This window comes from Trachemys scripta, chromosome 18, assembly GCF_013100865.1.
Source record: "Trachemys scripta elegans isolate TJP31775 chromosome 18, CAS_Tse_1.0, whole genome shotgun sequence".
Classification (NCBI taxonomy): Eukaryota; Metazoa; Chordata; order Testudines; family Emydidae; genus Trachemys; species Trachemys scripta.
The window spans coordinates 13,862,878-13,889,682 of record NC_048315.1 but is presented as its reverse complement, the minus strand read 5'-3'; the positions used below and the strand labels follow the sequence as shown (position 1 = coordinate 13,889,682).

At 40.8% G+C, this 26,805-nt stretch overlaps 1 protein-coding gene across 5 annotated transcripts in view; it reads left to right on the top strand.

The window, feature by feature from the left end:
- Positions 1 to 26,805, top strand: part of AUTS2 (activator of transcription and developmental regulator AUTS2) — a 980,988-nt gene that overhangs the window by 935,992 nt on the left and 18,191 nt on the right. The window contains exons 7-13 of one of the 5 annotated variants that reach the window (XM_034752724.1): positions 12,820 to 13,297; positions 15,168 to 15,418; positions 16,451 to 16,692; positions 17,141 to 17,185; positions 22,251 to 22,346; positions 23,578 to 23,649; positions 26,008 to 26,037. In XM_034752724.1, the coding sequence (XP_034608615.1) occupies positions 12,820 to 13,297; positions 15,168 to 15,418; positions 16,451 to 16,692; positions 17,141 to 17,185; positions 22,251 to 22,346; positions 23,578 to 23,649; positions 26,008 to 26,037 (1,214 nt within the window). Of the gene's footprint in view, positions 1 to 12,819; positions 13,298 to 15,164; positions 15,419 to 16,450; positions 16,693 to 17,140; positions 17,186 to 22,250; positions 22,347 to 23,577; positions 23,650 to 26,007; positions 26,038 to 26,805 lie in introns of all 5 variants that reach the window. The other 4 variants (XM_034752725.1, XM_034752723.1, XM_034752728.1 and 1 more) reach the window with 4 other exon arrangements.

The window sequence follows — 26,805 nt, the reverse complement described above, 5'->3', positions numbered from 1 at the left end:
AACATTATGTCCCTGCTATAGATTCCTATAGGGTGTTTTGTTTGTTTGTTTGATTTTTAAGCTATAGAAAGGAACTCATTTTTTGCTACATTTTATAGGCTTTTGATTATTATTATTTCTGTAGAGTCTTACTTGCTTAATCTCTTTTAAATTCTATGACTGTTCCCTAAGGACAGAATTTGGTCTATGGGGACATTTTTTACATACCGAAAGAAGCTTTAAATGACTATATCAGTGCTCTTGAAATAAAGAAACAGACAAAAACAAGGGGCACATGTATCTGATTTCAATAGAGCCACATTGTTTTACACCTTCCGAGGATTTTATATGGTATAGTCCAACACAAGAAACTTGGTGAAGGGGAAATTAAGGCTGCAGGCACGTCCGTCATTTGAGTCCCTATTGCCTTTCAGTAATAATAGAGTTTAAAACAAAAATACACTTAAATGTTACCAGGCTTTCACTTGGAGAAGTGGAGGAAGCTGATGTGCTGTATTACTGGAGCTCCAAAGAAATCTTGCAAGCCAGAGAAAACATGCATATAACTTATAGGCCTCAACTTACCACCAACACATATATTTCTTTAAAAGGATGCTGTTAAGTAGCTTCAGAACCCAAATGGAGACAATTTAAAAAGGGGATAGGGATGGAAGGCTGGAGACAGGGCTGGTTTACAAACCTAATACAATTAGATATATTTGTGGGGTGGGGGTCTATCCCTGTTCCCTTTTCTCACATGAATAGCCCCATTGAATTCACAGGTTTACTACCCTCCTGGTTAGGCAAACAAGTTTCTGCCCATGAACTCCTGAATTCAAGTGGAAAGAGTTGTATTGTAATTTCAGATATCTCCTCTGCAGTGTTGGGAGCTCAAGGAGATTATTATTAAGTTGGTGCATGATTACACCCCACAGTGATGCTGATCAGTGGAGTTTCACTGCGCAAACCCAGTGTAACTTCCTGTAAGAAGCAAGCCACTGAAATCGTGATGATTACCTTATGATATTCTACAGTTAATTTCATAGAGGTGGTGTGAGCCAGAGAAGCAAAGCAGTTTTAAAACCATGTTTTTGTATTGACACTGCGCCTTTAAAGATTGCTCTGAAACCCTTCACTGTAAGACCAAGGGAAGAAAATTCTTGGCACTACAGAACAAATTTACAAAGGAAACACAGTGTTATGTGGCTACTGAGTTATGGCTGTGACACCTCTCTAGGGGAATAAATGTGTTATTCTTCTGTATAAACATATCACACAGCTCTTTCTGTCCTTCCGTATATTAAACTGAGCTGCCATGCTAAATTCGATCAGTGTTCATAAGGTGATACTTTTCAAGCTGCTTTTGAAAGCCAGTTTTTATTCAAGCTCATTCAAGTAATCCTGTCACATCCAAGCTGGATGAGCCAATGTCACGAGCATTTTATGTAGCTGTGTGGCTGAAGCAAATCAATGGGCAAGGAAGGGGGGATAAAACCAATCTATTTTTCATCTCAGTGAGAGTTACTTGTATGTTAAGGTTCGCTGGAACCTATTGAAAATGGGACATAAAAATCCAGCCTTACCATGGTGTCTGTTTCTTCTTCTTCTTCTTCTATTTATTTATTTTTTTTACTGGCTAGTATCCAGTGTTTCCATTTATTTATTTGTATTTAGTATTAAAAAAAAACAAACAAACAACCCTCCCTTTACATGTCTCCTTAGTGGTAATTTCAGAAGGTAAGCCATATTATGCTATGTATATGTATTGTGTATATATATTATGAGAGGGAGAGTCCTATCCCGAGCAAACAAAACCCAGTGTTATGTGTATTCGAATTAATAGGCTGAGGGCCTCAAGCGTTAACTACTCTCCCAGAGAAGGAAGGAGGGTCTTATTGATACAGCATTGGCCTGGGACTCAGGAGAGCCGGGTTCTGTTCCCAGCTGTGTTACAGACTCATTGTTCTCTGATTGCAGATGGTTCTGGTTTTTGGGGTATCCATTTTGGGATACCTTGGACCTGGTTTTCAGAGGTGCTGAGCACCTGCAGCTCCCATTGACTTATTAGAAGGTATTGGTTTTCAGTGCTTCTGAAAATCAGCCCCAAGAGTTCGCAGATTAGGCAGTTGCACAGTGAGGCACCAGATTCAGAGACTACTTTTGAAAATGTTGACCTTAGTCTTTCTGTGCTTCACTTCCCCCTCCATCAAATGGGATAAATGTTCCCCGACTTCACACAGACTTTCTGATAAATGGGCTTTTTCATTACATGCATTTAATGCATGAAAGGAATTCAGAGATTTTATGTTGATGGGGGTCACTAGAAAAGCCTACAAACAAATAAATACCGTAGCCCTGTTAAAGTCAATGGGACTAACAGTGGTATAAGTTATGCTCAGTAAGTGTTATCAGGCCCTAAAGTGCAGGGATGCCTGATAATAAAGATGAGGTACTCTTAGAGATTGTGGTATCAAAAGAAGAGGAGCAACTTGATAAGTTAAAAAGCAATAAGTCGCCTGGTCCAGATGGTCAACCAAAGAGTTCTGAAGACACTCAAGTATAATTTGACTGAGGTGCTAACAAAAATGTGCAACCTCTCACTAAAACACCCACTGTTCAAAGAAGTGGAGGGCAACACATGTTGTACCTCTATTTAAAAAAGGCTTTGGGGTGATTGAGGAAATTTTAGGCCAGTAAACCTTACATCAGAACGTGGCAAATGGTTAAAACCATATTTAAAAACAGAATATAAAAAATCTGGAAGTTCATGATATGATAGGGTCTAATCAGCATGGTTTCCGCAAAGAAAAATTGTGTCTCACTATTCTCTTGGAATTCTTTGAACATGTCAATAAAATAGTGGATAAAGGAGAACCAGTTGACAAGGCCCCACAAAAGAGGCCTTTAAAGAAGCTAAGTCATCATGGGGTGAAAGGCAAAGTATTTTCATTGATCAAAAACTGGCTAGGAGACAGAAAACACAGAGTAAGATTAAATGGCAATTTTCACCATGGCAAAAACTTGACAGTGGGGGTCCTCAAGATTCAGACCACGTCCTGTGTCATTGTTTTTTTTTTTAATGATATGGAAAGAGGGGGGAGGTCAATAGTGAGGTAGAAAAATTTACCTATGGCACAAAGTTATTTAGGTTAGTGAGGACCATAGAGGGTATGAGGAACTCTAGATAAACCTAAACAAGATAGGTGAATGGGCGACAAGATGGCAAATGACATTCAGGTTGATAAATGCAAAAAATATACATGGAAGGGGAAAAATGAACTACTCATAGATCTTATAGGGTTCTAAATTAATGGTATAAAGAAAGGGATCTGGGTATCATAGTAGACAGTTCAATGAAGACCTTTGCTCAGGGTGTAACTGAAGTCAAAAAACAAGCTAGAAGGTAGGATGCATAACGAATGGGATGGTGAATAATAAAGAGAATATTAAAATGCCTTTATGTAAATCAATGCCGTAGCCTTGTGGATAATGTGTGTAGTACTGGTCACCCCATCTCTAAAAGGATATTACTGAACTAAAGGGGGATCAACAAGAGCAACGAGAAAGATCAAGGCCCTGGAAAAACTTTCATATGAAGAGAGATTGAAAAGTTTGGGATTGTTCACTTTAAGAAGGAGATGAATAAATGGGGATATGATATAAGTATGTAAAATAGTTACTGGTCTAGAGAAGGGAGATAGAGCCACTTCTGTTTTCCCTGTCTCAATACAAGACAACAAGTAGACATTTAATTCAATTAAAAGGTGGAAAATACCAGCCTGATAAAGGAAATATTTTTTTCACACAATACCACAGGAAGCTACTGAGGCCAAGAACTTAGCAAGACTGGAAAAGGGATTGGACATTTATATGGTTACCAAGAATATACAGTGTTATAATTAACATGGACAAAAACTTTGCTGAAGGGATATTAAACCTTATGCTTCAGGGCTTAAACCAATCTCTAATATGAGGGGCAGATTACCCCACATCTGTTTATTGTGTACACATTCCTTTGAAGCATCTGGTGCTGGCCACGTCTCAGACATAGGATACTGAACTAGATGGATGTTGAGTCTGCTCCAGTCTGGCAGTTCTTGTGTTTCTATTTTCCTAAATATGCTGTACAAATAGTGTGGTTATGAGGGGCCCCATATCTCTTTAACTTGCATGTTAAATGGAGAAAGGAGACACTTAGTACTCAGTTAATTAACATTGAATGTTAATTTGCCTTCCTTTTCTTCCCACATGACAAGTTTGTCATCCCATTTGAGAAAAGTTTCTTTTAACAAACAATCTCTGTCTCTTAGCTAGCTATTGGATGCTTGACAGAGTTGCAAAGTTAATTATCAGAGGGGTAGATGTGTTAGTCTGTATCCACAAAAACAATGAGGAATCCGGTGGCACCTTAAAGACTAACCGATTTATTGGTGCATAAGCCATAAAAAAACCACTTCTTCAGATGTTGCATCTGAAGAAGTGATTTTTTACCCATGAAAGCTTATGCCCAAATAAATCTGTTAGTCTTTAAGGTGCCACCGGACACCTCGTGGTTTTTTAAATTAATTATCTGATTTATAGCTTCTTAGCGGGATAGGTTAGAAAGTCAAGAGGTGAAATTAATTTTTTGCTGTGGTTATTTGTTTCTATAGGCTGTTGGAGCAGGACTGTTATCATGTTGTAGTTTTCTCTTCAGGGATTGCATGTATGTACAGTATTTTCCATTTGACAGGATTTTTGCGATAGAAGGAAATTTAGATGTTATGCACATCACCTCTACTTTGAAAAGCTATGAGCCTATGTTAAGTAAAGAGGCTCTTTAAAAGAAAAAAATCTAACACCAAGGGCTTTCAGTATTATATTCCTGGTATAGAGAATTTAGGTGGGACATTGATGATGTGTCTTCTGTTTAGCGGCTGGATTGAATAAATTGTTTCATATGAAATGTTGGAGCGTTCTGCATTCTCAAATCAAGGCTAGAAGCAGCCCAATGACTGAAGGAGTGTCAACATGTTGTTCAATTTCACTGAGTGGTTCTTTTCATTGATCTTCAGCTTTATTGTTTACAATTAAATCCATTTCAATGCAGAAGATAAACATTTTAACAGGCAATAGCAAGGTCTTTTGTACCAAATGGCATTCTTCTCTCTTTGATAATTAAGTACAAATTGCGTCACAAGGCTTGCTATTCACTTGAACCAAATACTTGCGTAATACGGACTAATTGGTGTCAGCAGATGACTGAGCTGCAAGTAACCATATTTTCTAATATGTTTTTAATTTGCATAATCAATAATTTTATTACTGTCCTTGGGATTCAGGATGAAAGATGGTTATGTGCTGAAAATGAAAAATTCTGTTTAAGGTGTACTTTATCCAGTACAATTGATGAGTGACTCTGAGGCCCTTGTTCTGTATGATAGGAGAGATACCTAATAGGATCTCCTTTGTCCTTTCCAATAATAATTTCTGTCACTAGCTTATTTATCCAAATGTTTGATTAAGCAATGTAAAATCAGATTTTCAATCTGAATAACTGTTGCAACATAGAATCATAGAATATCAGGGTTGGAAGGGACCTCAGGAGATCATCTAGTCCAACCTCCTGCTCAAACATATACCCCTATATCTCAAGGCTAATCCTCAGATGGGGTACATTGTTACAGCTAGACAGAATAGAGCAATTTACACCAGCCATGACAATTGATACCAGCTGAGGATCTGTCCTCTCTAGAGCTGGGTGAATAATTGATTTTTTGGTTTGCAGGCAGTTCGGGGAAAAAAAAAAAAAACAGGTCAATCTGAAACCAAACATTTTTGGCAAATTGAAAAATTCTGCACAAAAAAAAAATGGCTTTGGGTCAAACAAAATGTTTGTTTTCTATCTGGGCATTTTTAAAAAGGAAGCAAAAGAAACTGCCAGAGGTAGAGAGGCCACTGCCGCCTTTTAGACCTTTAGCCCAGTGGATTCACATGAGAAGTAGGAGACCTGGTTTCAGTCCCCACCTCTCTGTGATGCAGATCAGGGATTTGAATGTGAGTTTCCCATCTTGCCAGTAAGTGCCCCTATCCACTGGGATATTCTGAGGGAGGTATCGCTCAATCTCTTCTGTTACAGCTGTTCCATTGTGTATGAATAATTAAACAGTCTTTGGAGCATGGACTTGAACTTGGGTTTCCAACCTCCCAGGTGAGTCCCCCTTACCACCAGGTTATAGAGTCCTTCTCTCTCTCTTGCCCAATGAATATTCGAGTATTTTCTACAAAATGAAACAGCTTCAACAGGAGAAATGGAGACACACCCAACCCTGACCACCCTCTAGCCGCCAGGCCATAGCACTCTCCTGTATATGGGAGACCCAAGCTGAAATCTTTTCTCCACATCAGACAGAGGGGGATTGAACCCAGGTCTCTCACAGCCCAGGTGTGTGCCCTCATTACTGGGTAAAAGACTAAGGGAGGCAGCCCCACCTCCATCTCATCTGGCTGTTTCATGAATGGCATCTAAGGCCTTTGCGAATGCAGGCCAAAAAAAAAAATGGAGTCAGTCGAAACTGCAATTTTCTGCAAATAAACTATCCATGTGAAAAAAAAAATCATCTAGCTCTAGTCCTCTCATCTATGTCAAAGCTGAAGGAAAATAGAACAATAAAAAACAACAGGATGAGTTTTACATTTTCAAGCGGCCAGCTCTTTATCCTGTATTAGAAGATTTGACAGTAACATGGCTGTGATGCCGAAGAGAGTAGCTTATACTGTCAGAGACATAAAAGAAAATGAATACTAATTCAAAATAGAAAAATGCTATGGAAATGTGAGTGAGGTTGCCTTGGGAGGCTGCATGTTTGGTCTCAAAGATGGGTGTAACAGTTTTACTTCCTCTCTTACTATGCTGTATGATATTAGGTTTTTGTGGGCTTAGTCCAAAGCCCTGGAAAGACTCATTATTGACTTTTAATCAGTCCCATAAGGACTTCTTATCATGAAGCCCAAGAGTTGTGATAGAGCTAGTTGTGGATCCCTGTTTCTGAAGCAGCAGCTTTTCCAGAGCTAGTCCTGTTATAAATTAGAGTAACCAGGGAATTGCTCTAATCTATGCCAGCTGAGACCGGGAGGGTCTTTGCCGCATCAGTGACATGCCCTTCACTGGTCTCAACGTGCTCCCTATGCTTCCAGAAAAATTCAGTAGGCACAAATTTTATCTCTACAAAGAGCTTCCCCCAACAAAGTGAACTCTAAGGTGGCCAGTTATGTCCAGGTTCCAACTCCCTTGTATTGCCTGAGTTGTACAAAGGAGCCAGATTACAGAAGAGTACCTGGCAGGGCCGGCGCAACCCATTAGGCGACCTAGGCGGTCGCCTAGGGCGCTACAATTTTGGGGGCGGCGACCGCGGCGGTATTTCAGCGGCGGGACCTTCCGCCACCTCTGTGGGGGGCGGCATTTCAGGGCGGGACCTTCCGCCGCCTCTGTGGGGGGCAGCATTTCAGGGCGGGACCTTCCGCCGCCTCTGTGGGGGGCAGCATTTCAGGGCGGGACCTTCCGCCGCCTCTGTGGGGGGCGGCATTTCAGGGCGGGACCTTCCGCTGCCTAGGGCGGCAGAAAAGCTGGCGGCGCTCCTGGTACCTGGGCCCATATTTCCATGTTTTCTTCTGTGGGGATTAGGAAGACTGACCAAGCGATTTTGGGAGGATGCCACATACATACTGTATTCATTATACAAACCTTGGTGCTTTAATTAACATGTGTTTTGTGGGCATTGTGTCCTTCTTTTGTATGCACATAGATATTTGCAATATATATTATGGATACTGATAGATATAAAAGGTAAAAATACATATGCACACATATATTGCATATTACAGATACACACATGACAACACAAATGTGTATATTTTTATGTATATATAATATTATAAACTCATAAATACAGAGTGTCAGTATTTCACATGCAGCTCTGTGTTTGTATTACAAGTCTTCACACAAAGTCTTCATTTCTCTAGGGGTGTTGAGGTGATAGTGGTAATCATGTTCTAACAGCCAGGCCTATTTCTCTGATGTTATTGAGCGGATAGAGTAGTAATCTTGTAGACACAGCAAACTTATTTGGTAACTTCATTTGGATTAATTTGGGATCTGTGTCCTGTACCTTGAGAAATCACAATATTCTCTGCTTCAAGTGAAAAGTGGTGAAATTAGAGAAATGGAAGTACAGTGTGAGAGATAATCAGATGCAGATTCCATATACCTATACCTATCTCATAGGACTGGAAGGGACCCCAAAAGGTCATAGAGTCCAGCCCCCTGCCTTCACTAGCAGGACCAAGTACTGATTTTGCCCCAGATCCCTAAGTGGCCCCCTCAAGAACTGAACTCACAACACTGGGTTTAGCAGGCCAGTGCTCAAACCACTGAGCTATCCCTCCCCCCGCACGCCATTTGTCTGTAACCATAGCAAATTATTTTTCCAATACTCAAAGAATTATCAGCACTTCCTTTTATTCTTCTTTTGATAAAACTCTCATAGCTGATTGGCACAACATCACTATAATAGTGAAAGGAAATCCTATGTCACCAGATCAGTGACCTAATTATTATTTTTCTAATTACTGATTCAGCAAACTGACTTTTCCCCAAACTGTCTATTGAGGGGGCTCTTAAAAAAATAAAAATTCGGACACACACCTGATTCTTGGATTTGCTTGGATGGAAAGAAACTCCTGTGTGGTCTAAAGAAAAGAAGGCTGTGTATTGGGTGACCAATGTCATGAAGAAATAAAGGGCTCTCTCCTTCCAGTTTCCAGTAGCTAGTGAATTAAATATTCAGAAATAATGATATGTGTAAAAAGTCGTAGAAGATTAAGGGAAAACTTGTGTCTGTGACCTTGAAATGCTGCTGCAGAAGATTTAAAATTCTCCATAAAAATCATAAAATTGATCGCATTGCTGTGGGATTTAACTCTCTAAAGGATACTGTGTACTTCAGTGTTCTTGCTGGACTATATACATTAATTATTGGTTGTGCAAAAATACATTTATTAGGAACATTGACACAAGAAAAACTCCTGGACCTTTGATACCCTTTTGTGATGTAGTATAGATGTAATGGTTTGAGAGAAAGAGCAGGTTCAATATTTGACATCTCCCAAATAAAAATAAATTGGGAACAACTAAACATTACAGCTTCTAAGCTGTTAACTAATGCACATGGGAATGGTACTTAAGGGGCTGAACAGTGAAGATATACATATCAATGTGGAAAAAATACACACGGGACACCATGACTCATAATGTCTTTTTTCTCCAGGGGAGGAGTAAGTATTGTGTAAGGAATTTCACTTCACAGCAGAGGGCTGTGCTGAATAAATTTTGTGCACCCAAGAGACACTAAACATATCAGACAAGAAGGTTAAATGAAGGGCTCTGAGAGAAAGGTATTTCCCCTGGAATTGAAGGTGTCACCTCTGCTGTTTTCAGACCACCACTATATTCACCTAGTAGGCAGTTTCTAATGATAAAACAAATCCTTCAAAGCCATGATTGGCATGTCTTCTCACTAAAACTCAAACTACTAACTTAGCCCTTTGGGGACTGGGGACATGTACCATGTCATCCTAAGCAGTCTGTTGCTTATTTTTTGTCTCTTTCCACGCTTGGGACCTGTCTTAACAAACGGGATGATCTTACTCTGTTTAACTTTTAATAGTGTTTGATCAAACAAAACTGATCCAAAGAATTAATGCAAACTGAGTTTCAGTTATTGATAATCTACAATTTAATTGCAGTGAGCGACACCTTGGGCACAGGTCACAGTCATTACTTTTTATTCTTATAGAGTCCCAGGACGGCTATATTTTTCTGATCCAGATTCCTTGGATTTCCTATTACAAATTGCAAAGTGCCCTGTTGGTCAGCTCCAGGGACAACAACAGTTTAAATGCATCAGTATCAACCAGCTCAGGTCACAGTTCTCCCTGAGGCGATGGCTTTCTCCATTTCCTGTCTGTATAGTTTCCAGTACCTTCCTAGCTTACTCCACCAAACTGCTTGCCATTCTGCTGAGCTAGCAAATTGCTCAGTACCACTGAGGTACATTTTCCTTCCTGGGACACATTCGTCTATGCTCTCTTTATTAAATTAAAGACAGATGATATCATTATGATTTACATTATAAGGGCCACTCCAATATAGCAGCACTTAGAGGGAAAGGTCATTGTTTCTCCACCCAAGCTTTCTGAACCTCTGCACAAAAAAGAGCCATAGCTGAGTTTGGCTTCACTGATGGGCATGAGGAAAGCGAGGCAGGGTCTTTCTGAGTTGGAGGGAGTTCTTTTCACTTGAAGAAAGAACAGGAGTACTTGTGGCACCTTAGAGACTAACAAATTTATTAGAGCATAAGCTTTCGTGGACTACAGCCCACTTCTTCGGATTCATATCTGAAGAAGTGGGCTGTAGTCCACAAAAGCTTATGCTCTAATAAATTTGTTAGTCTCCAAGGTGCCACAAGTACTCCTGTTCTTTTTGCGGATGCAGACTAACATGGCTGCTACTCTGAAACCTATCTTTCACTTGCTGAACACGTACAGCAAGGAATGCCTCTTCCCAAACTCCCTCAGAGCCAGAAATAATAAGGAAAATGTCTGTAGGCACAGTTGCTGCTCCATTCTGCTTCCCTCTGTTCCACAGCAAAGGCCACAAGAGACATACATTTGAGCCCACAGAGTATGAACACATCTACAGTATCATCCCCACCATCCCAAGCCGTTCAAAAACCACGAATCAGGTCCCCAAAATCATGGGATTGGCTAAAAGAAATCATGAGATTTTAAAAAAGAAATAAAGTAATATTGGGGCTTTTTAAAATTGTCTTCTGGTTTCTGAGCCTTTTGGATGCACTCGCTTCATGATTTCAGACTTTTCTCCCTAACCATGAAAGCTAGAAACGTACTCTTTTGGTTTTAATGGAAGGTGAGATTCTCTTGCAATCTCATGAAACCAACAGCTGGGGCTTTAAGAAAAACAAAAAACCCATAAAACAAATATGTAATCACAAGAAAATTGAGATTGCTTGCAATAGTGAACTTTATGCATCGCTTGTTTTCCATTATTTTTATTTGCATCCCTTATTCAAGAATTTAGAAACATAGCTATGAACAATTTCTCCTTCGATATATAACATTTTATTATTTATTTATTCGGTAGTATTTTTCCCACCTAAAAACTGGCAAAAGGGTAAGGAAATTGTTTCCTCACAAGGAGGTATCTAGAACCTCGAGTACACGGTGAACTGTATATTCATCCAGAGCCCCAGGGGCTTTTCAATAGTTTTTCCTAAATTTCTTTCCCCTCAGGATTGGTGGCTGTTGAAGACATAGCAGGCCCAATTGCTAAACCCCAGTTGCCTGCAGTGAGAGTTGCAGGTGCTCAGCATTTCTGAAAATCAAGCTCCCGGTGTGCAGTTGCAATCATTTTCCTTTAGAATCTCCCTCCAGTAATACTCCCTCCTACCTTTTTATAACACTTGGATTAAATACACCTCCTTAAGGGTATTTCAGGTGGGAGATTGATGAGCGTAGTCTCCACTGTACTCAATGTATAATAATAAGTCACTGATATTAACGGGGCATGCCAATTTAAAAAAAATCACATTGTGGTCTCTTGTTTTCTGTAGCCATTGTTGTGACAAGTAACTCCTAAATAACTGTCACTGAAAGAGGTCACAAGCAAAAATCTTTTTCATTTCCCCCACTGTTTGATAGCACTCTGATTAGTTGGTTTCATTTTTTTCTCCTGTATAATCGGTTAGGCCAGGATCCTGCAAATACTTCTGCCCATGTTTAATTTTATGCATAAAGCAGTGCTGCCAACTCTCACAAATGTATCCTGAATTTTTCCTAAACTGCAGCTCTTAGAGTCATGGGATTATATGAATTTCTCAGCTTCATTTAAAAAAAAAAATAGTTTCCAGCCCTCATGGCTGCAGAGAGAAGCTTGAAAATAAGAACCTCAAATGTTTGAAAATGAGAAGGCATATAATCCCCCCCCAATGTATTATTAAAAAATAATGATTTTCTTTAAGCCAGTTTAATGATTTTGGGGGGCCTGACTCATGATCTTTGAACTCTTGGGCTTAGCCATATGAGTATCCGATTAAATTCAATGGGACGACTCATGTGTAGATCTAAACATGTGCATAAGCGTTTGCTGGGTCAGGGATGTGGTCAGTTTCTGCTGTTTATTATTTGTATCTTCATAGCGCCAAGGAGCCCTCGTCATGCACCAGCATCCCATTGTGCTAGATACTGTGCAGATCTTTTCTGAAATAAAGGTGGCAGGGGGAAGATATATATATATATATATACACCTCTACCCCGATATAACACAACCCGATATAACACGAATTCGGATATAACGCGGTAAAGCAGTGCTCCGGGGGAGGAGGGAGAGGCGGGGCTGCGCACTCCGGCGGATCAAAGCAAGTTCGATATAACACAGTTTCACCTATAACGCGTTAAGATTTTTTGGCGCGTTATATCGAGGTAGCGGTGTGTGTGTGTGTATATATATATATATATATATATATATATATATAGGTACAGATCTATTAATGGTAAAAAGTGATTGTAATACCACAAATATCAGGGGCAGGTGTACTACAGGAAATTACTTTCAACTCGTTTTTGGAAGTTGACTACATTTCAAGTTGATGTTATCCCTATAAAAGCCTACTATGACAAAACACTGAAACTGCCTAGAATGTAAGCATTCCAATGGGTTCACTTGGTTTTTCTCACTTCTTTGCACACGTAGCCATTTTGTGTTTCTTTCTCTCGGCGCTGCAGGTAAAGAATTAGGTGTCAGTACGCTAGCTGAAAATGACAACCAAGATGCGAGGGGGCCGGCTGTCCCGAAAATATCAGGCTTAGAAAGGAGTCAAGAGAAGAGCCAGGACAGCAACAAAGAACCAATCCTCGAGCCTGTGGTGCCTAAAGACGCTTGTGCTCAGGTTTCTCAGCCTTTGGCCCAACATCTTTTGGAGCCGCAGCCTGAAGCGCCTTCCCCAAGCCCTGTACTGGTTCAGTGTACGGAGGCTCCTGCCCAGCCGCCACAGTCTCAAGCCTCACAGCCGCTGCAAGGCCCAGAAGAAGCCCAGCGTCCGCCTGCGCCTCAGCCTCAAGTACAACGTCCGCCCAGGCCCCAGTCCCCTCTGCAGTCTGTCCATCAAAACCTGCCGCTGGTGCAGCCTCACCCTTCCTCACAGAGTCTCTCTCAGCCTTTGTCAGCGTATAACAGCAGCAGCTTAAGCCTCAACAGTTTAAGGTAGGTAAACTGTTATATACTACTGCACACAATAAAGGAAAGCCTATTAAAATGTAGCGAAGATGCCCAAATTGTTAGCTGAATATGCACATAGGACGACATGCTTTTCAGGGCTTGTCTGCCCGGGACACTTAGGCCTTGGCTACACTGGCAATTCACAGCGCTGCACTTGCTGTGCTCAGGGGTGTGAAAAAACACCCCCCCGAGTGCAGCGAGTGCAGCGCTGTAAAGCACCAGTGTAATCAGCGCCTGCAGCGCTGCACGCTCTCTCGCAGCGCTGCAAGCTATTCCCCTCGGAGAGGTGGAGCACTTGCAGCGCTGCGAGAGAGCTCTCGCAGCGCTGGCGGCACGACTACACTCGCGCTTCACAGCGCTATGAATCCGTGAGTGTAGCCAAGGCCTTAGGAAAGGTCAGAGGAATTAACGAAAGGTGCATAGTTCAAGTACATTAAACCCCTGTGTGGATACTCATTCAGATGTAAAGCGGCCTTAGTTTGCTTTAGCTCAGCAGTTCTCAAACTTCTTTGCACCAGAACCCCCTTCTGAGAACAAAAATTAGTACCTGACCCTCCCCCCCAGGATGGGGGACCAAAGCCTGAGCCCCCCCAGCCAGGGCTGAAGCCCTTGGGCGTTGGCTTCAGCCCCGGGCAGTGGGGCTGGGACGTCAGCTTCAAGTCTGGGCCCAGCAAGTCTACCGCCAGCCCCGGCGATCCTGTTAAAACGGGGTTGTGACCCACTTTGGTTTGAGAACCACTGTTCGCTTAATCTCCTTTGCTGCATTGGGGTGAAGACCTTATGACAAAGGAGGAGCTGCTATACTGGCCCTGTATATTCTCTTATGTACTTCTAAGACCCCAATTACTGTAGTTTCTGAGCACCTCACAGTCTTTAATGTACTTATCCTCACAACACCCCTGTGAGGTATTATCCCATTTTTACAGCTGGGGAACTGAGGCACTGTGAGGCTAAGTGATTTGTCCAGGTCACACAGGAAATTTGTGGTGGAGCAGTGACTTGACCCTAGATCTCCCCAGTTCTAAGTTAGTGCCCTAACCACTGGATCCTCCTCCATCTATCCAAACTGGGATTCCCCTACTCTGGAGCCAGTTAAACCAGCTTTTTGGCTGCTCTGTGCTTTGATTTGGGGGGTGGAATCTGACCCACAACTGCTCAAGATCTTGAGTTACTGGATCAGGCTGTTTTCCTTCAGAGTCCCATGCAGCAGAAGCGTGAATGATTATTACATGAAATAGTGAAAAGTAAAACACAAGCACTAGCTATTTTAAGACATTAAAAAAAATTCTTGTTGTAGTATGTTAAACTGGGAAAAACTGCAACCAGTACATACACAAATATTTATTGCTGCAGAATCTACCTTGAGCTTTATATTGTGGGAGCAGAGAGGGAGTCATTAATTATACAATAAGCAGGTAGACGTCACTATTTTCTCCAGCCCATCTCTCATCATCTACGATCTTTCATTTTATTTAGTGATAACTGTTTTTATTAGTGTAAAGATCACTAATTTGAGCTTCAGTTACCTGAAACAATGGTTCAGAAGCATTCGTGCACAAAGGAATTGACAATGAAGTAATAAATGTACACAGTTGATTGTTCCTTTGGGTGCCATTCATGTATTGTTCAAGGCTGATACCATTTAACTTTGGAACGCAACCTCTTGCAACCTCAATTTCTCTAGCTAGAGAGTAGATTGGAAATAAAAGGGAATAAACAAAGTTACCGTTTGTTTAGCATGTTCCAAAAGTAACTTCTGGTGTGTGTGCGAGGAGGGGTTCGGGGCGTGATGAGGCTTTTCTTCTTTTCCTGCATTGCTTAATTATTCCCCCCGACCTCTTTTCATTAACAGCAGCAGCAGAAGCAGTACTCCAGCCAAGACTCAGGCCCCTCCCCCACACATATCCCACCACCCCTCCGCTTCACCGTTTCCCCTCTCTTTACCCAGCCACAGTCCATTGCACACCTTCACGCCCACCCTCCAACCTCCTGCTCACCCGCATCACCCCAATATGTTTGCCCCTCCTACGGCTTTGCCTCCTCCACCTCCATTGACTTCAGGGACACTGCAGGTTGCAGGACATCCAGCTGGTAGTACTTACTCAGGTAAGAGTTGGATGTGTTATGGAAAAAAACATTTTTGTGGTACGACATACAAAACTAGCTCTTGGTTTTAAGTCAAGTGATTTATTTTGACCAATAGAACAAGGGCTGGCTGTTTGACAGAGGATGTACCCACCAATGACATGCTCAGGGCTTTGTTAAAAATGGAAACGATCAGTTCAGCCTGCCCCAGTGATATTCCTTCCACCCTGGGAAAGAATATTTCTGGGAGGCTAAATTTTGGATGTTTCTTTTTTCTCACCATGGTAAAATCATGTTAGAGTGCATGTGCGCCAGCTCCCATTACATGAACCCTCTGGGCATCTGTCTTCGCTGCAGAGTTAACTTGAGTTATCTACACTTCAGTTACTTCACTCGAGTTAGCCTAGCGTGAGAGCAGCCACACTGCTATATAATATTTGAGGTGCTGTGTCCACACTGGTGCTGTACTCACTCGAGTGTGGCATTAAGACTTCTGGGGGTGGATGCCATGATTCTTAGCACTGTGGTAAGCGGAGCCACTCCATCAGTCCCTTCTCTGAGAACTTCTCCCCTTCCTGGAGCCATGGGAGGAATTGTGGGAAGGCACTGGAGGACTATCTTCACTTGAGTGACGTTAGCCCGCATACATATTACAGAGTGGTCATGTTAGCAGCTGACAAGTTAGGTTCAGTCAACTTTTAGCCTGTTTAGTCTTTCCAGTCGACGCTAGTTAAAAACACCACAGCACTTGAGATAAGGACTTTTGTGTGTGGAGCTGTCCCGATTTAGAGACAACACTCAAGTTATAACTCGAGTTAACTTTGCAGTGAAGACAAACCCTGGGAGAAAGGGGAAATTGAATGGTTCTCTTGCCTCCAGTGCATTTTGGGAAGATCCAAGGAAGACCCTCATGTTTTGTCACGTGGTAGTTGGGAGAAGATAGTTTGCTCCTAATAAGGGAATCCTAAACTTAGTTCTGGCAGCCAAACCCAGCAACCACCAGGGAGGACTGCAGAAAAGCTCCTGAACTCACAGCTTTATTCTTTGTTTCAGAGCAAGATCTTCTTCGTCAAGAACTCAACACACGATTTTTGGCCTCCCAGAGTGCAGATCGTGGGGCCTCTCTGGGGCCACCGCCCTACCTGAGGACCGAGTTCCACCAGCATCAGCACCAGCACCAGCACACACACCAACATACACACCAGCATACCTTCACGCCTTTCCCCCACGCCATCCCGCCCACTGCCATCATGCCAACGCCAGCACCGCCCATGGTGCGTACCCCAGGCAGAAATGTGAGGATAAGTAGAGCACAACTCTATTCTTTATTACAAACTACAAAAATGTCAGCTTTCAGGGAAAGAAAATGCTGTTAGGCCAGATGACCTTTGCCAGAGGCAGAATGGCCTCCTTCTTCAAACGTGTATTGGTAACTAACAATAAGTACCAAATGGCAGCATTTAGGCTGATGAATTTAAGCTGTTGACCCAACATACTATAGCGTTTGGAACATGTGATGCTTCTCTGGTCCCTATTCCTTTCCTCTATTGCATAAAGACATTGTGTTACTCCGAAGGATGCAAAATCCAAAGCACAGTCTTATGCAAAACGTGCTTATTATGTTTTTGTTTATCTCTGTTGGTTGCTAAATAATAGAAAGGCAGTCTTTGATATTACCAACAGAAGCGAAGGTATGAACAACAAAATACAAAGTAACTAGTTTGTGCTTTGATCCCTTTGCAGTTTGACAAATACCCTACAAAAGTTGACCCCTTCTACCGTCACAGTGTGAGTTTTATTACTGTGTTGAAAAACTGACGTAATCTCTTTTCCATAGTGGGCTGGGCTTGCCACTCAATAACTAGCAGAATGTTCAGTTTGTTCTTAATCATCGCTCCAGGAATTATCATTATCGTTCTTGGTCACTTTAGCTTTGGCTGTTAAAGGCTTGCATTTGTGGTGCTTGTTTCTGATAAAGATGCAGTATCATCTTTTTTTAATCAAAAGATCTTTTGCTTATAAACCATTTAAAGACCAACTTGATGTGAAGATGAGGCATAAGAGCTGAATGTGCCACATAAAACAGGACACACCAGTAATTTCATCACCGTTTTTCAGTTGTGTCATAAGCCATTAGACTAAATTTCTTCCTAAGAAATTTGTAATGAAATGACAAACTATCATACATACCCTTCAGGGTTAGATAATCCAATAGTTTTACTAATATATTATATTTCACTGTATAAAAACTGAATCCTTGTCTTTTGTGTGCTTCAGATTTCAAAAGTCATAACTGTTCCAGTGGGCTTGTTACATTTTGAAAGCTCTAGTTCATGACAGCAATGAGAATCTAGCACTGTGGTTAAGAGCTACAAAATAAAAACATTGTAATTTAATAACTGGTGTGTTATAAATCAAAAATATATTGTAAATCAATAGATTTCACTTAAGTTTCAAGCTTTTTGTTTTTTACAGTTTGTATCATTGATGCATTTCCTGCTGAAACGTAGGTTGTTTTCCCCATTGTCAGGAGCTTTATCATATTGGTAAAAGACAAGTACTTGATTGGCTATGGAGAGAATTTCTAACTCTCATAATGATATTTTGATTAGAGAATGAGTTACTGCATCAGTATTATTCAGAACTCTGCAAAGCACTTGGCTTTTTGTGTTGGTTTTGTTTAGAAGTGGAACTGGGCAAGAAAAAAGAGATGATAGTTTGATATTTTTGTTGTTGTTGTTGTTGTTCATTTTGCTCACTCTGGAACCTATTTAGGCCCAGATGCTGAAAAAAATTTACTCTCATGCCTAACTTCAAGCATGTGAATACACCTCTTGGCCTTCAGTAAGACTCATCTGCGTAATTTTAAGTCCATATATAGGTGTTTTGCAGGATCAAGGCCTTTGTATGAAATGTTAGGGCTCAGTCCTGCAAACACGCATGCATGGGAGCAGCTTTACTCACATGAGTGAAATCACTCACATGCTTAAATGATTTGTTTAAAGCAGAACTCCACCCTTAGTCACTGGGTTTCACATCAGTTTATAAGATACGTTATCATCAATGTGGCATGTTGATTCAAGCAAGAATGCGGAACCGGAGAAATAGATAAACGTGCATTAGGCAAATAAAGCACAGGAGTTAATGGTGAATACAGGAAATCATTGAGTGAGTTATCATCTATATTAGCTTTTTCTAATTGACATTGGCAAGTTCTCTTATGAAAACTGTAGATACTAGAAATCCTGCCAAACTAGATCATGACATTTTCCTTCTAAATGTAACGGAGGGCATTGTGTTGTTATCTGCTAGCCTATGGGGCAAGATCCTTAGCTGGTGTAAATTGGTGGGTCTCTGTTGAAGTCAATGGAGCTGCACTAATTAAAAGCCGTTGGAGATCTGGCCCGTCGTGTTCAACGATGTGTCAGTAATAGAACGTGACAGTAAAAAAGATGTTATTCTTTATTATTTATATTATTATAGGGCAGGGGTCGGCAACCTCTGGCACGCGGCTCGCCAGGGTAAGCACCCTGGCGGGCCGGGCCAGTTTGTTTATCTGCCATGTCGGCAGGTTCGGCCAATCGTGGCTCCCACTGGCCGCGGTTCACCATCCTAGGCCAATGGGGGCTGCGGGAAGCAGCGCGGGCCGAGGGATGTGCTGGCTGTGGTCAGCCGAACCTGCCGACGCAGCAGGTAAACAAACTGGCCCGGCCCGCCAGGGTACTTTCTCTGGCGAGCCGCGTGCCAGAGGTTGCCGACCCCTGTCATAGAGCCTAGAAGCCCCAGTCTTTGACCAGGATCCCATTGTGTTAGGTGCCGTACAAACAGAGAACACAAAAGATGGTCCCTGTCCCAAAGAGTTTACAGTCTAAGGCTATATCTACACTACAGACCTTACAGCGGTACCGCTGCAGCTGCGCCGCTGCAGGGTCTCACATGTAGCCAGTCTCTGCCGGCAGGAGAGAGCATCTCCTGCCAGCATAATGAAACCACCTCCAACAAGCGACAGTAGCTATGTTGGCAGGAGAGCATCTCCCACCGATATAGCGCTGTCCACCCCGGCAGTTTTGTCAGCGAACTTATGTCGGTCATGGGGGTGTTTTTTCACACCCTGGACCAACAAAAGTTTTACTGACAATAGTGCTAGTGTAGACATAGCTTAAATAATCATGACCCTTTCTGATTGATGCTTTGTAAAGTCTATTAGATTTTGTTGCCTTAGGGGTAGTCAGATGTTTTGTCACATATTGCCACTGGATTCATATCCTTATTTAAACTAAGGCCTAGTCTACAGTAGAAAAGGTGCTTGCTGGTGTATACTGGCAAACCTTACTAGTATAGATGAGGCTTATACTGGCAAAAGAGATCTAGCTTATACCTGTTCCCCAAGCAAAATAAGCTGTACCACAAAAGCACTTTTATGCTCACATAACTGCATCTACACTAGGGCTTTTGGCAGCCTGGAAATGTACTTTACCAGCAGAAATGTCTAATGTAGACCTGCCCTGAGAATTAGACTTATCTTGAGAAAATCTGGCAATCGTCTTAAAGCCGAAAGAAGAATCAGTCACCATATAACCGAACACTGCCGGAGAACAAATGTAAGGCCCGTTTTGGAGTTGAATCCAATCTGTCATAGATTTGAAAATACACGGGGAAGAAAGATGCATGTGGTCTAGAGCAGAGGCTCAAATCATTTGTTTCTCCTTTCTTGACCTCTTTGGTCACAGTATCTGTCTCTGTTTCAGGTCCTTAAAGCCATACCGTAAGAAATTATCCTTATGAATGGGTCAAGATCAGAGAAACAGCCGCTAGCCTTTGCATTATCATTGGGGTGTATTTCAGGGGAGCTGTAGTCCAATTTCACAAGTGGCCCCTGAATTTTCTAATGAGGAAAGCTGAAGAGTAAAAGGGTGTGCAAATAGAGGATATTCAGGGGCAAAAGGAAACACCGAAGATGAAAAATAACTTATAAAAGCTGATCTAGTTTGACTGATACAGAGATAATTGAGAAATATCATCTGTGTTTTATAATAATTCTGGCCATGAATAAAGATCACATATATTTAATTGTAAAACTGTAAGGAAACCATTCCTTATTATTAGTCATATTCAATAATATATTAAATAATATGTCTCTCTCCACCTTTTGGCGTTAACACATTATATGGAGAATTAAATGCAGTAGACACTAGCGTATTTCAAACATATTTTAGGCATTAAAAGTTACTGTAAAGGAGGACACGTGCCTAATAATGACTTCTCAAATGCCTTCAGTTCAATATTAGCTAATCCAGAAATGTTTTCTGCATCTTCGAAAAGAGCAGGTTCAAATAAAACAGAATTAAAAGCAACAATGGGAATGTGCTATGAAAGGAGACTTCATACCATATTGTTTAGGTAAGAAATCTTTGGGTACAGATACAATATTGAAATCATTTATCAGTTCTCAGTCACTATAACATGATTAACTGACCTTGTGGGAGAGGATAATGGAGGGAAAAGGGACTCTTTATGTACATATGTATATTAAGCGAAATAAATTGATCAAAACTTTGGAAACGTTTGGTTTACATGGGAATGTGGTTTAATTAGTGGGTGCCCATTCTTTTAATTAGTGGGTGCCCATGTCCAATCTTTTACTTTGCCCAATCCCACTTCTATTCAATCAGCCATTAACTCATGAAACACAGCATTTATTTTGATCTTAAAAGTAGCACATACGGAAGATTTATCTTAGAACAGCTCTGTTAGGAGGTAGATTTTTAACAGTCACACATGGCACATGTGCCTGCTAGCCTGGGTTTCAAGCACCACCAAATCTGGGTTAGAATTTTTCGCATGTGGATAGGAAAGTGGTTAGGAACAACACCCAGGTAAGATCCCAGGCTAACTCTTCAGTGAAGACATACTCTTAGGTCACACTGTCAACCCCTGACTCCCACAGTAGGAAGCTGCCCAAGTAGTCCCATTGACTTCAATGGAACTGATGATGTGAGGAGCTGCTCCTCGATATGAGTAAGGGATTCACAGTCTGAGCACAAAGGCAGGATGAAATTTGAACAATATGGTTGATTTGGTTTGTTCTCCAGTTTGCGCATGTGCACTGCACAGAAAAGCTTGTGTGACTGAGCTCGTTTAAAATAAGAAGGTCCCTTGAGGCCAGCAGGGTATATTTCAGGCATATATTCCCTAGGGATTTGTGCGCCTCTGTGCTTCAGGGCTCTATCGCTCTAGCAATTGATACTCTAAATTTAGACTTTTTTGCTGCCACAACTATTTGTTTAAATGATGGGTTTTGGCACATCAGATTATCTCTATTCTAATATTAGATGTGACAGGATATCCTCTAAGACAGGCTAATGAAGTAAGAATTGTGTATATTTTCTGATTTCCTACAGATACTATTAAAATCTAAAGTACTAATTGAGTTTTAATGGAGTAAAATCTTAGAACTCATGAGGATTGGTTTTTTCAATTAAATAGTAATTTTCTATGAGTCTTATTTGGCTTAGCCGTCCTCCCTCCTTTTTGATATAGTTTAAAATCGGTGACTTCTATCCAATTTAAAAATTAACAATTGCAAAAGATCCTTTTATATTATGATGTCCTAATCCAGAGACTAGCTTGCTGGCTGTTTGATTTGTAAACTACTTTTAAGTTCTAAAGTAAACATTCATGACATTTGTGAACATTTCATTGACTGCTTTAACTAACATTGTTGCAGTGAGATCATGTCTTCAGTGCTTTTCAGTTTTCTCAATATTATACAGGAATGCTTTCTTTCTTTCTGGAATTACTAGATTTGTATTTAGAAAATGTCCCCTTACATTCTTTTATCTTTTGATTACAGCTGTTTCACTCCTATCCTCCAGCTGTATCAGGTATTCCTCCCATGATTCCTCCCACTGGTCCTTTTGGCTCACTGCAAGGAGCATTTCAACCTAAGGTAAAAATAAAAATGACCTGTGTATTCGTTTCCATTTGGTTTAGGTTTAGGGTTTGGATCAGATTCAAATATCAGTTGCACTAATGTAATTCAGGAGTAATCCCACTGACGACAGCTGGGTAACTCTAGTTTTACGTTGGTGTCGCTGAAATGAGAAATAATTTAATGGAGTTCAGGTTTATACTGTGGTAACTGAGTTCAGAATCTAGCCAACTAATTTTCAAATATGACTGATTTGAAAATGGATGCAAGTTCATTTAATAAACAAGGTTTTTTAAAATTCATTTCTTGAACCTGGTTCTCCTCTTATTTAGATCTGTTGTGAACCAATGTAATTCTTTTGGCTTTAATGAAGTCATCCTTAAGTAAGGAGAGAATCAGGCTCAATAGCCCTGTGGTCTTTGCTGGATCAGGGTGTAAATCTCTACAGAGAAGATTCTCTCTTTTTCTTAAATAGGCCGATCCAGCTTATTGATTGAATATGTAGATTGCAGTTCATTAGTGGAGCTCTTCATATGTATAGTAATCAGGCTGTTAACAACTCTGCTGCTTAATTAGTTGTACGGCAGCTCATTTCTATTCTTTTTGTTTTTTTAATGTGGGAAGTTACAATGCCTAGGGTGGTTCTTTTTCCAAAGTGATGCATTTTGTTATATTAGCTGAATATTTAAATCTAAACCATGGGGAAAGCTTTTTGTTTGTTTAAAGAGGCATTGCCATTTTCTGATAGCTGTGTGTTAGTCAATCATTTTTAAGGGTGTTTAAATCATTGTGACAACTAAAAAAATTACTGATAAACTGTGTATTGACAATGAAGTTAGAATCCTTAGTCTGTTTCAGTGTATTGATGTCACTGACAGCCATCAGTGGATTATTTCCAGGTGATAAAATTGATGAGCAATACAGTACAAGCGTGATGCTCCAAATACCCCACTGCGGACATTGTATAAGTCTGGCTAATCAAGTTTTGGACTATGGACTGAACTTTCAATGTAACTATTGCTCTTGTATTACATGATTCTGTTCACCCTGTTTTGAATAATCAGAAGATCTCAGACAATGAAGTTTGGAAAATTGAGGCTTTATTATACATTTTACTAAACCATGATGTGTTCCTTCCCTTCCTTTTTAAAATGTCGTCTTTATTCTTTAAGGAATATTAACTCTAAACAGGGAATGTTTACCCACTAATTTTGTCACCACTAATGATATTTTCTTGTAACATTTGTAGACTTCCAATCCTATTGATGTCGCAGCCAGACCAGGAACTGTCCCACATACCCTCCTGCAGAAAGACCCCAGGGTATGTTGGAAATGTTATGCCATTTTAGATGAGAATGTCACTAAAACTAATAATCCAGATAATTTAGGAATACAAGAGCCTCTCTCATAGATGGATAGAAATGTAGGGCAGGAAGGGACATTAGAGGTCATCCAGGCCATCCCCGGTGCTGAGGTAGGACCCGTCCGGTAGCTAGAAGAGCATCTTAAGTTAGGTCTACACTTACAGCAGCTTGTAGAATACAGGCACTGCACACCCACCTAGGAGGGGTATAAATAGCAGAGTAGATGGTGACGTGTGGCTTAGGCAAGTAGACTAGAGTGCACTCCACATTTGAACCCTATGGTATATACCATACATTGCTCTTTACATAACCAAGCAGTGCCTTCCACCTTAACCCTGCTGGTTTTGGCAGCATAGTGTCCCACAGCCTTCCTGCTGCTGTAGCCTTTCCGTGCTGTAGTGAAAGGCTCTGGTAGCGGAGAGAGGCTCTGGCAGCAGGGAGGCAGCTGGGAAAGGATCAAGCTCTCTGCTGCCGGAGCCTTTCCCTGCTTCTTCCACCTACTGGAGCCTTTCACTGCCTTGCAGCTACACGCTGCAGTGATAAGCGTGGGCGCAGCTTGCCTTTCACAACAGCATATAGCTACATGCGAAGTGCCTATACTCTGCACACTGCCATAAGTGTAGACAATGCACAATTAAAGTCCATGGGAATTTTACCCTTAACATCAATGGGTGGATGATCAGGCTCATAACAACTTAAATGAATGGCCTTTAATCATTAGCACAAAGCATATACCATGCAATGGAAAAGCCCTTTCCTGTAACAGCCTCCCAACCTCAGGAGTAAAAGGATAAACACCAAATCTATTGTAAGGTTTATAAACATCCACAAGTTTTTTGCTGATAGGCTGTAATTGCTTTTAATGCTGGATTATGACATGTATTCCCATATTTACTGTAGTATTGATTAAGCTGATGAAATATTGATGCTCTTGGTTGATCGTTTGGTGCTCTTGGATTTTTAAGTCCAAAATGTACACTTTATTTATTTATTTTAGTCTTGACTGTTCAGCTGTCAGCATTTTTCCATTTTACAGGCAAATGAATCCTGGTGATGAATGTCCATAGGCTGGCTAGGAATTTATATTCATCTATTAATTGTTGTTTACAATGAGTGACATCATCCTGTCAGTTTTTAAACAGAACTCCCCATTTGAAAACAATGAAAAAATCCACGCTGCTATAGATGGCCCAGCTTTTATGTATTGTAAGGCTATTTGCTGGTGTTGAATTATGCATTTTATGCTGGGTCCCAACTCAACTGGTGCTGCACTTTGGCTTTGTACCAAAAGAAATTGTGCATTTTTGTTTCTGTGCATTCATCTAGTTGAAAAGATAATGAGAGCTTCTTCCATTAAGTCATTTAGCTGTATACTTCCTTTCAACTTGTAGCCTAGTTTTGATTGTTCCAAGATAATATATTATGCTATCACTGCTTCCTGCAAAGCATCCTCTTATATCTGTAAACCTCCCTTCCCTTTTATCACTGCATTTCAAGAGGGACATCCAAACATATCAGAAATAACTAATGAATTGATTTTATATTTTCATTGCTAATTATTGAAGCTAGTCAAAATATAAATAGCTGAAGCATGAGCAAAGGAGGATGACAGAAAATATCTGGCCAAAAACAAACAAACAAAAAATGCTTTTTGTGTAAACATTCTTTATCCACATTTGTTCCAGTGTGAAAATCCCTCTTTTAAGTCAAAGCTGATCCGTTGCAGAGAAACCATCGACAACCGGTCAATGCCAGTCTGTATTGTCTATTCGAATTTTATAAGTAGAGCACCAGGTGCCCTTTTTTAAAACCAGAGTCACTGAACGGACACAGTTGCTGGTTTGTGGTGGCACTTTCAAAGTGCCATTCCAGCCAGTTCCAACCCAATCCTTTCCAGCAGGTCTGCAGAAAGGTGGCCAAGACCCCTTCCCAATCTTCTCCCGAGTTAGCCACTTTAGAAATATATGAACAGAAATTTGCCCAAAGGCCATAGCCATGTTTTTCTTCAGATTAACAACATTTCCATTTTTATAGTGTTAAATCAACAAATTAATAATAGTGCCGGAGGGCAGAACGCTCTTTATGAGACTTGTTTCGTTGCTTGTCAACACTTATGTACAACAGTCACGGGGGAGGGGGAAGGAGATTGGCTCTAATACCGAGGCAAAGGACTAATTATTCTCCAAAAGGACTTCATTTGAAAGTAAAATGATAACATTTTAATTTCATCTCCTAATGAAGCAATACCAATTTGTTAATTAGAGCAATTGTTTGAGTGACAGGCATGTAACCAAGTTGTCATTTTTTCTTCACAGTTGACAGATCCGTTCAGGCCCATGTTGAGGGTAAGACACTTTCTTCTGATACACTCCTCCCAGTGGATTAAAATGCAGACTAATTATGAAGGAGTGCCATGTTATATCTGGAACATTTGTGGAATGTTTGTTAAATAGTGTGGTAGGTCCCTCTATACCTGTATCTTGTGGTCACTCAAGTGAAATATGCATGGTTTTGAAGTTATTGTTTGTGCTTCTTACACAACCCACTAACACAATGAATTCTGGAGGTTAAATATGATGATCTTTCTTTCTTTCTGGCTCACAAAGTTTACTGAGACAAATCCTGCAGTACTAGCCAGGCAAAACTCTGTTTTTGTTTTGCCTGGGAAAAGACTGCTGTATTTAGTCTTTTATTATCTATTTTGCCATATCAGTGTTGTTCAGTGCTGTACCAAACTTGAACTGAGACAAGGGTCCTACCCCAAGAAGCTTACAGTCAAATTTAGACAGACAATCCAGTTCAGACTTGGAAAGCCAGGAATTAAAAGGTCATCTCAAAGCAGTACGGATGCCTTTTTAATTTTTCTAAGTTTCTTTGGAAGTCTAACTTTTTGAAAATATGGAGAATAGAAATCAGTATATTCACTAGCAGAGCCAGACTCAATGGATGTGCAGAAGTTGGGGGTTTGTTTTTTTTTTGGATTGGTTTTGTTTGGTTTTGTTTTTTAGTAATTGCTTGCTCTATAAAAACTCTAAAAAAGAAAAACACCTAGAAACAGAAAATAGAGCTGTTTGCCATGTTATGCTGCCTGTGAAGTCCAGGCTTGTAAGAAT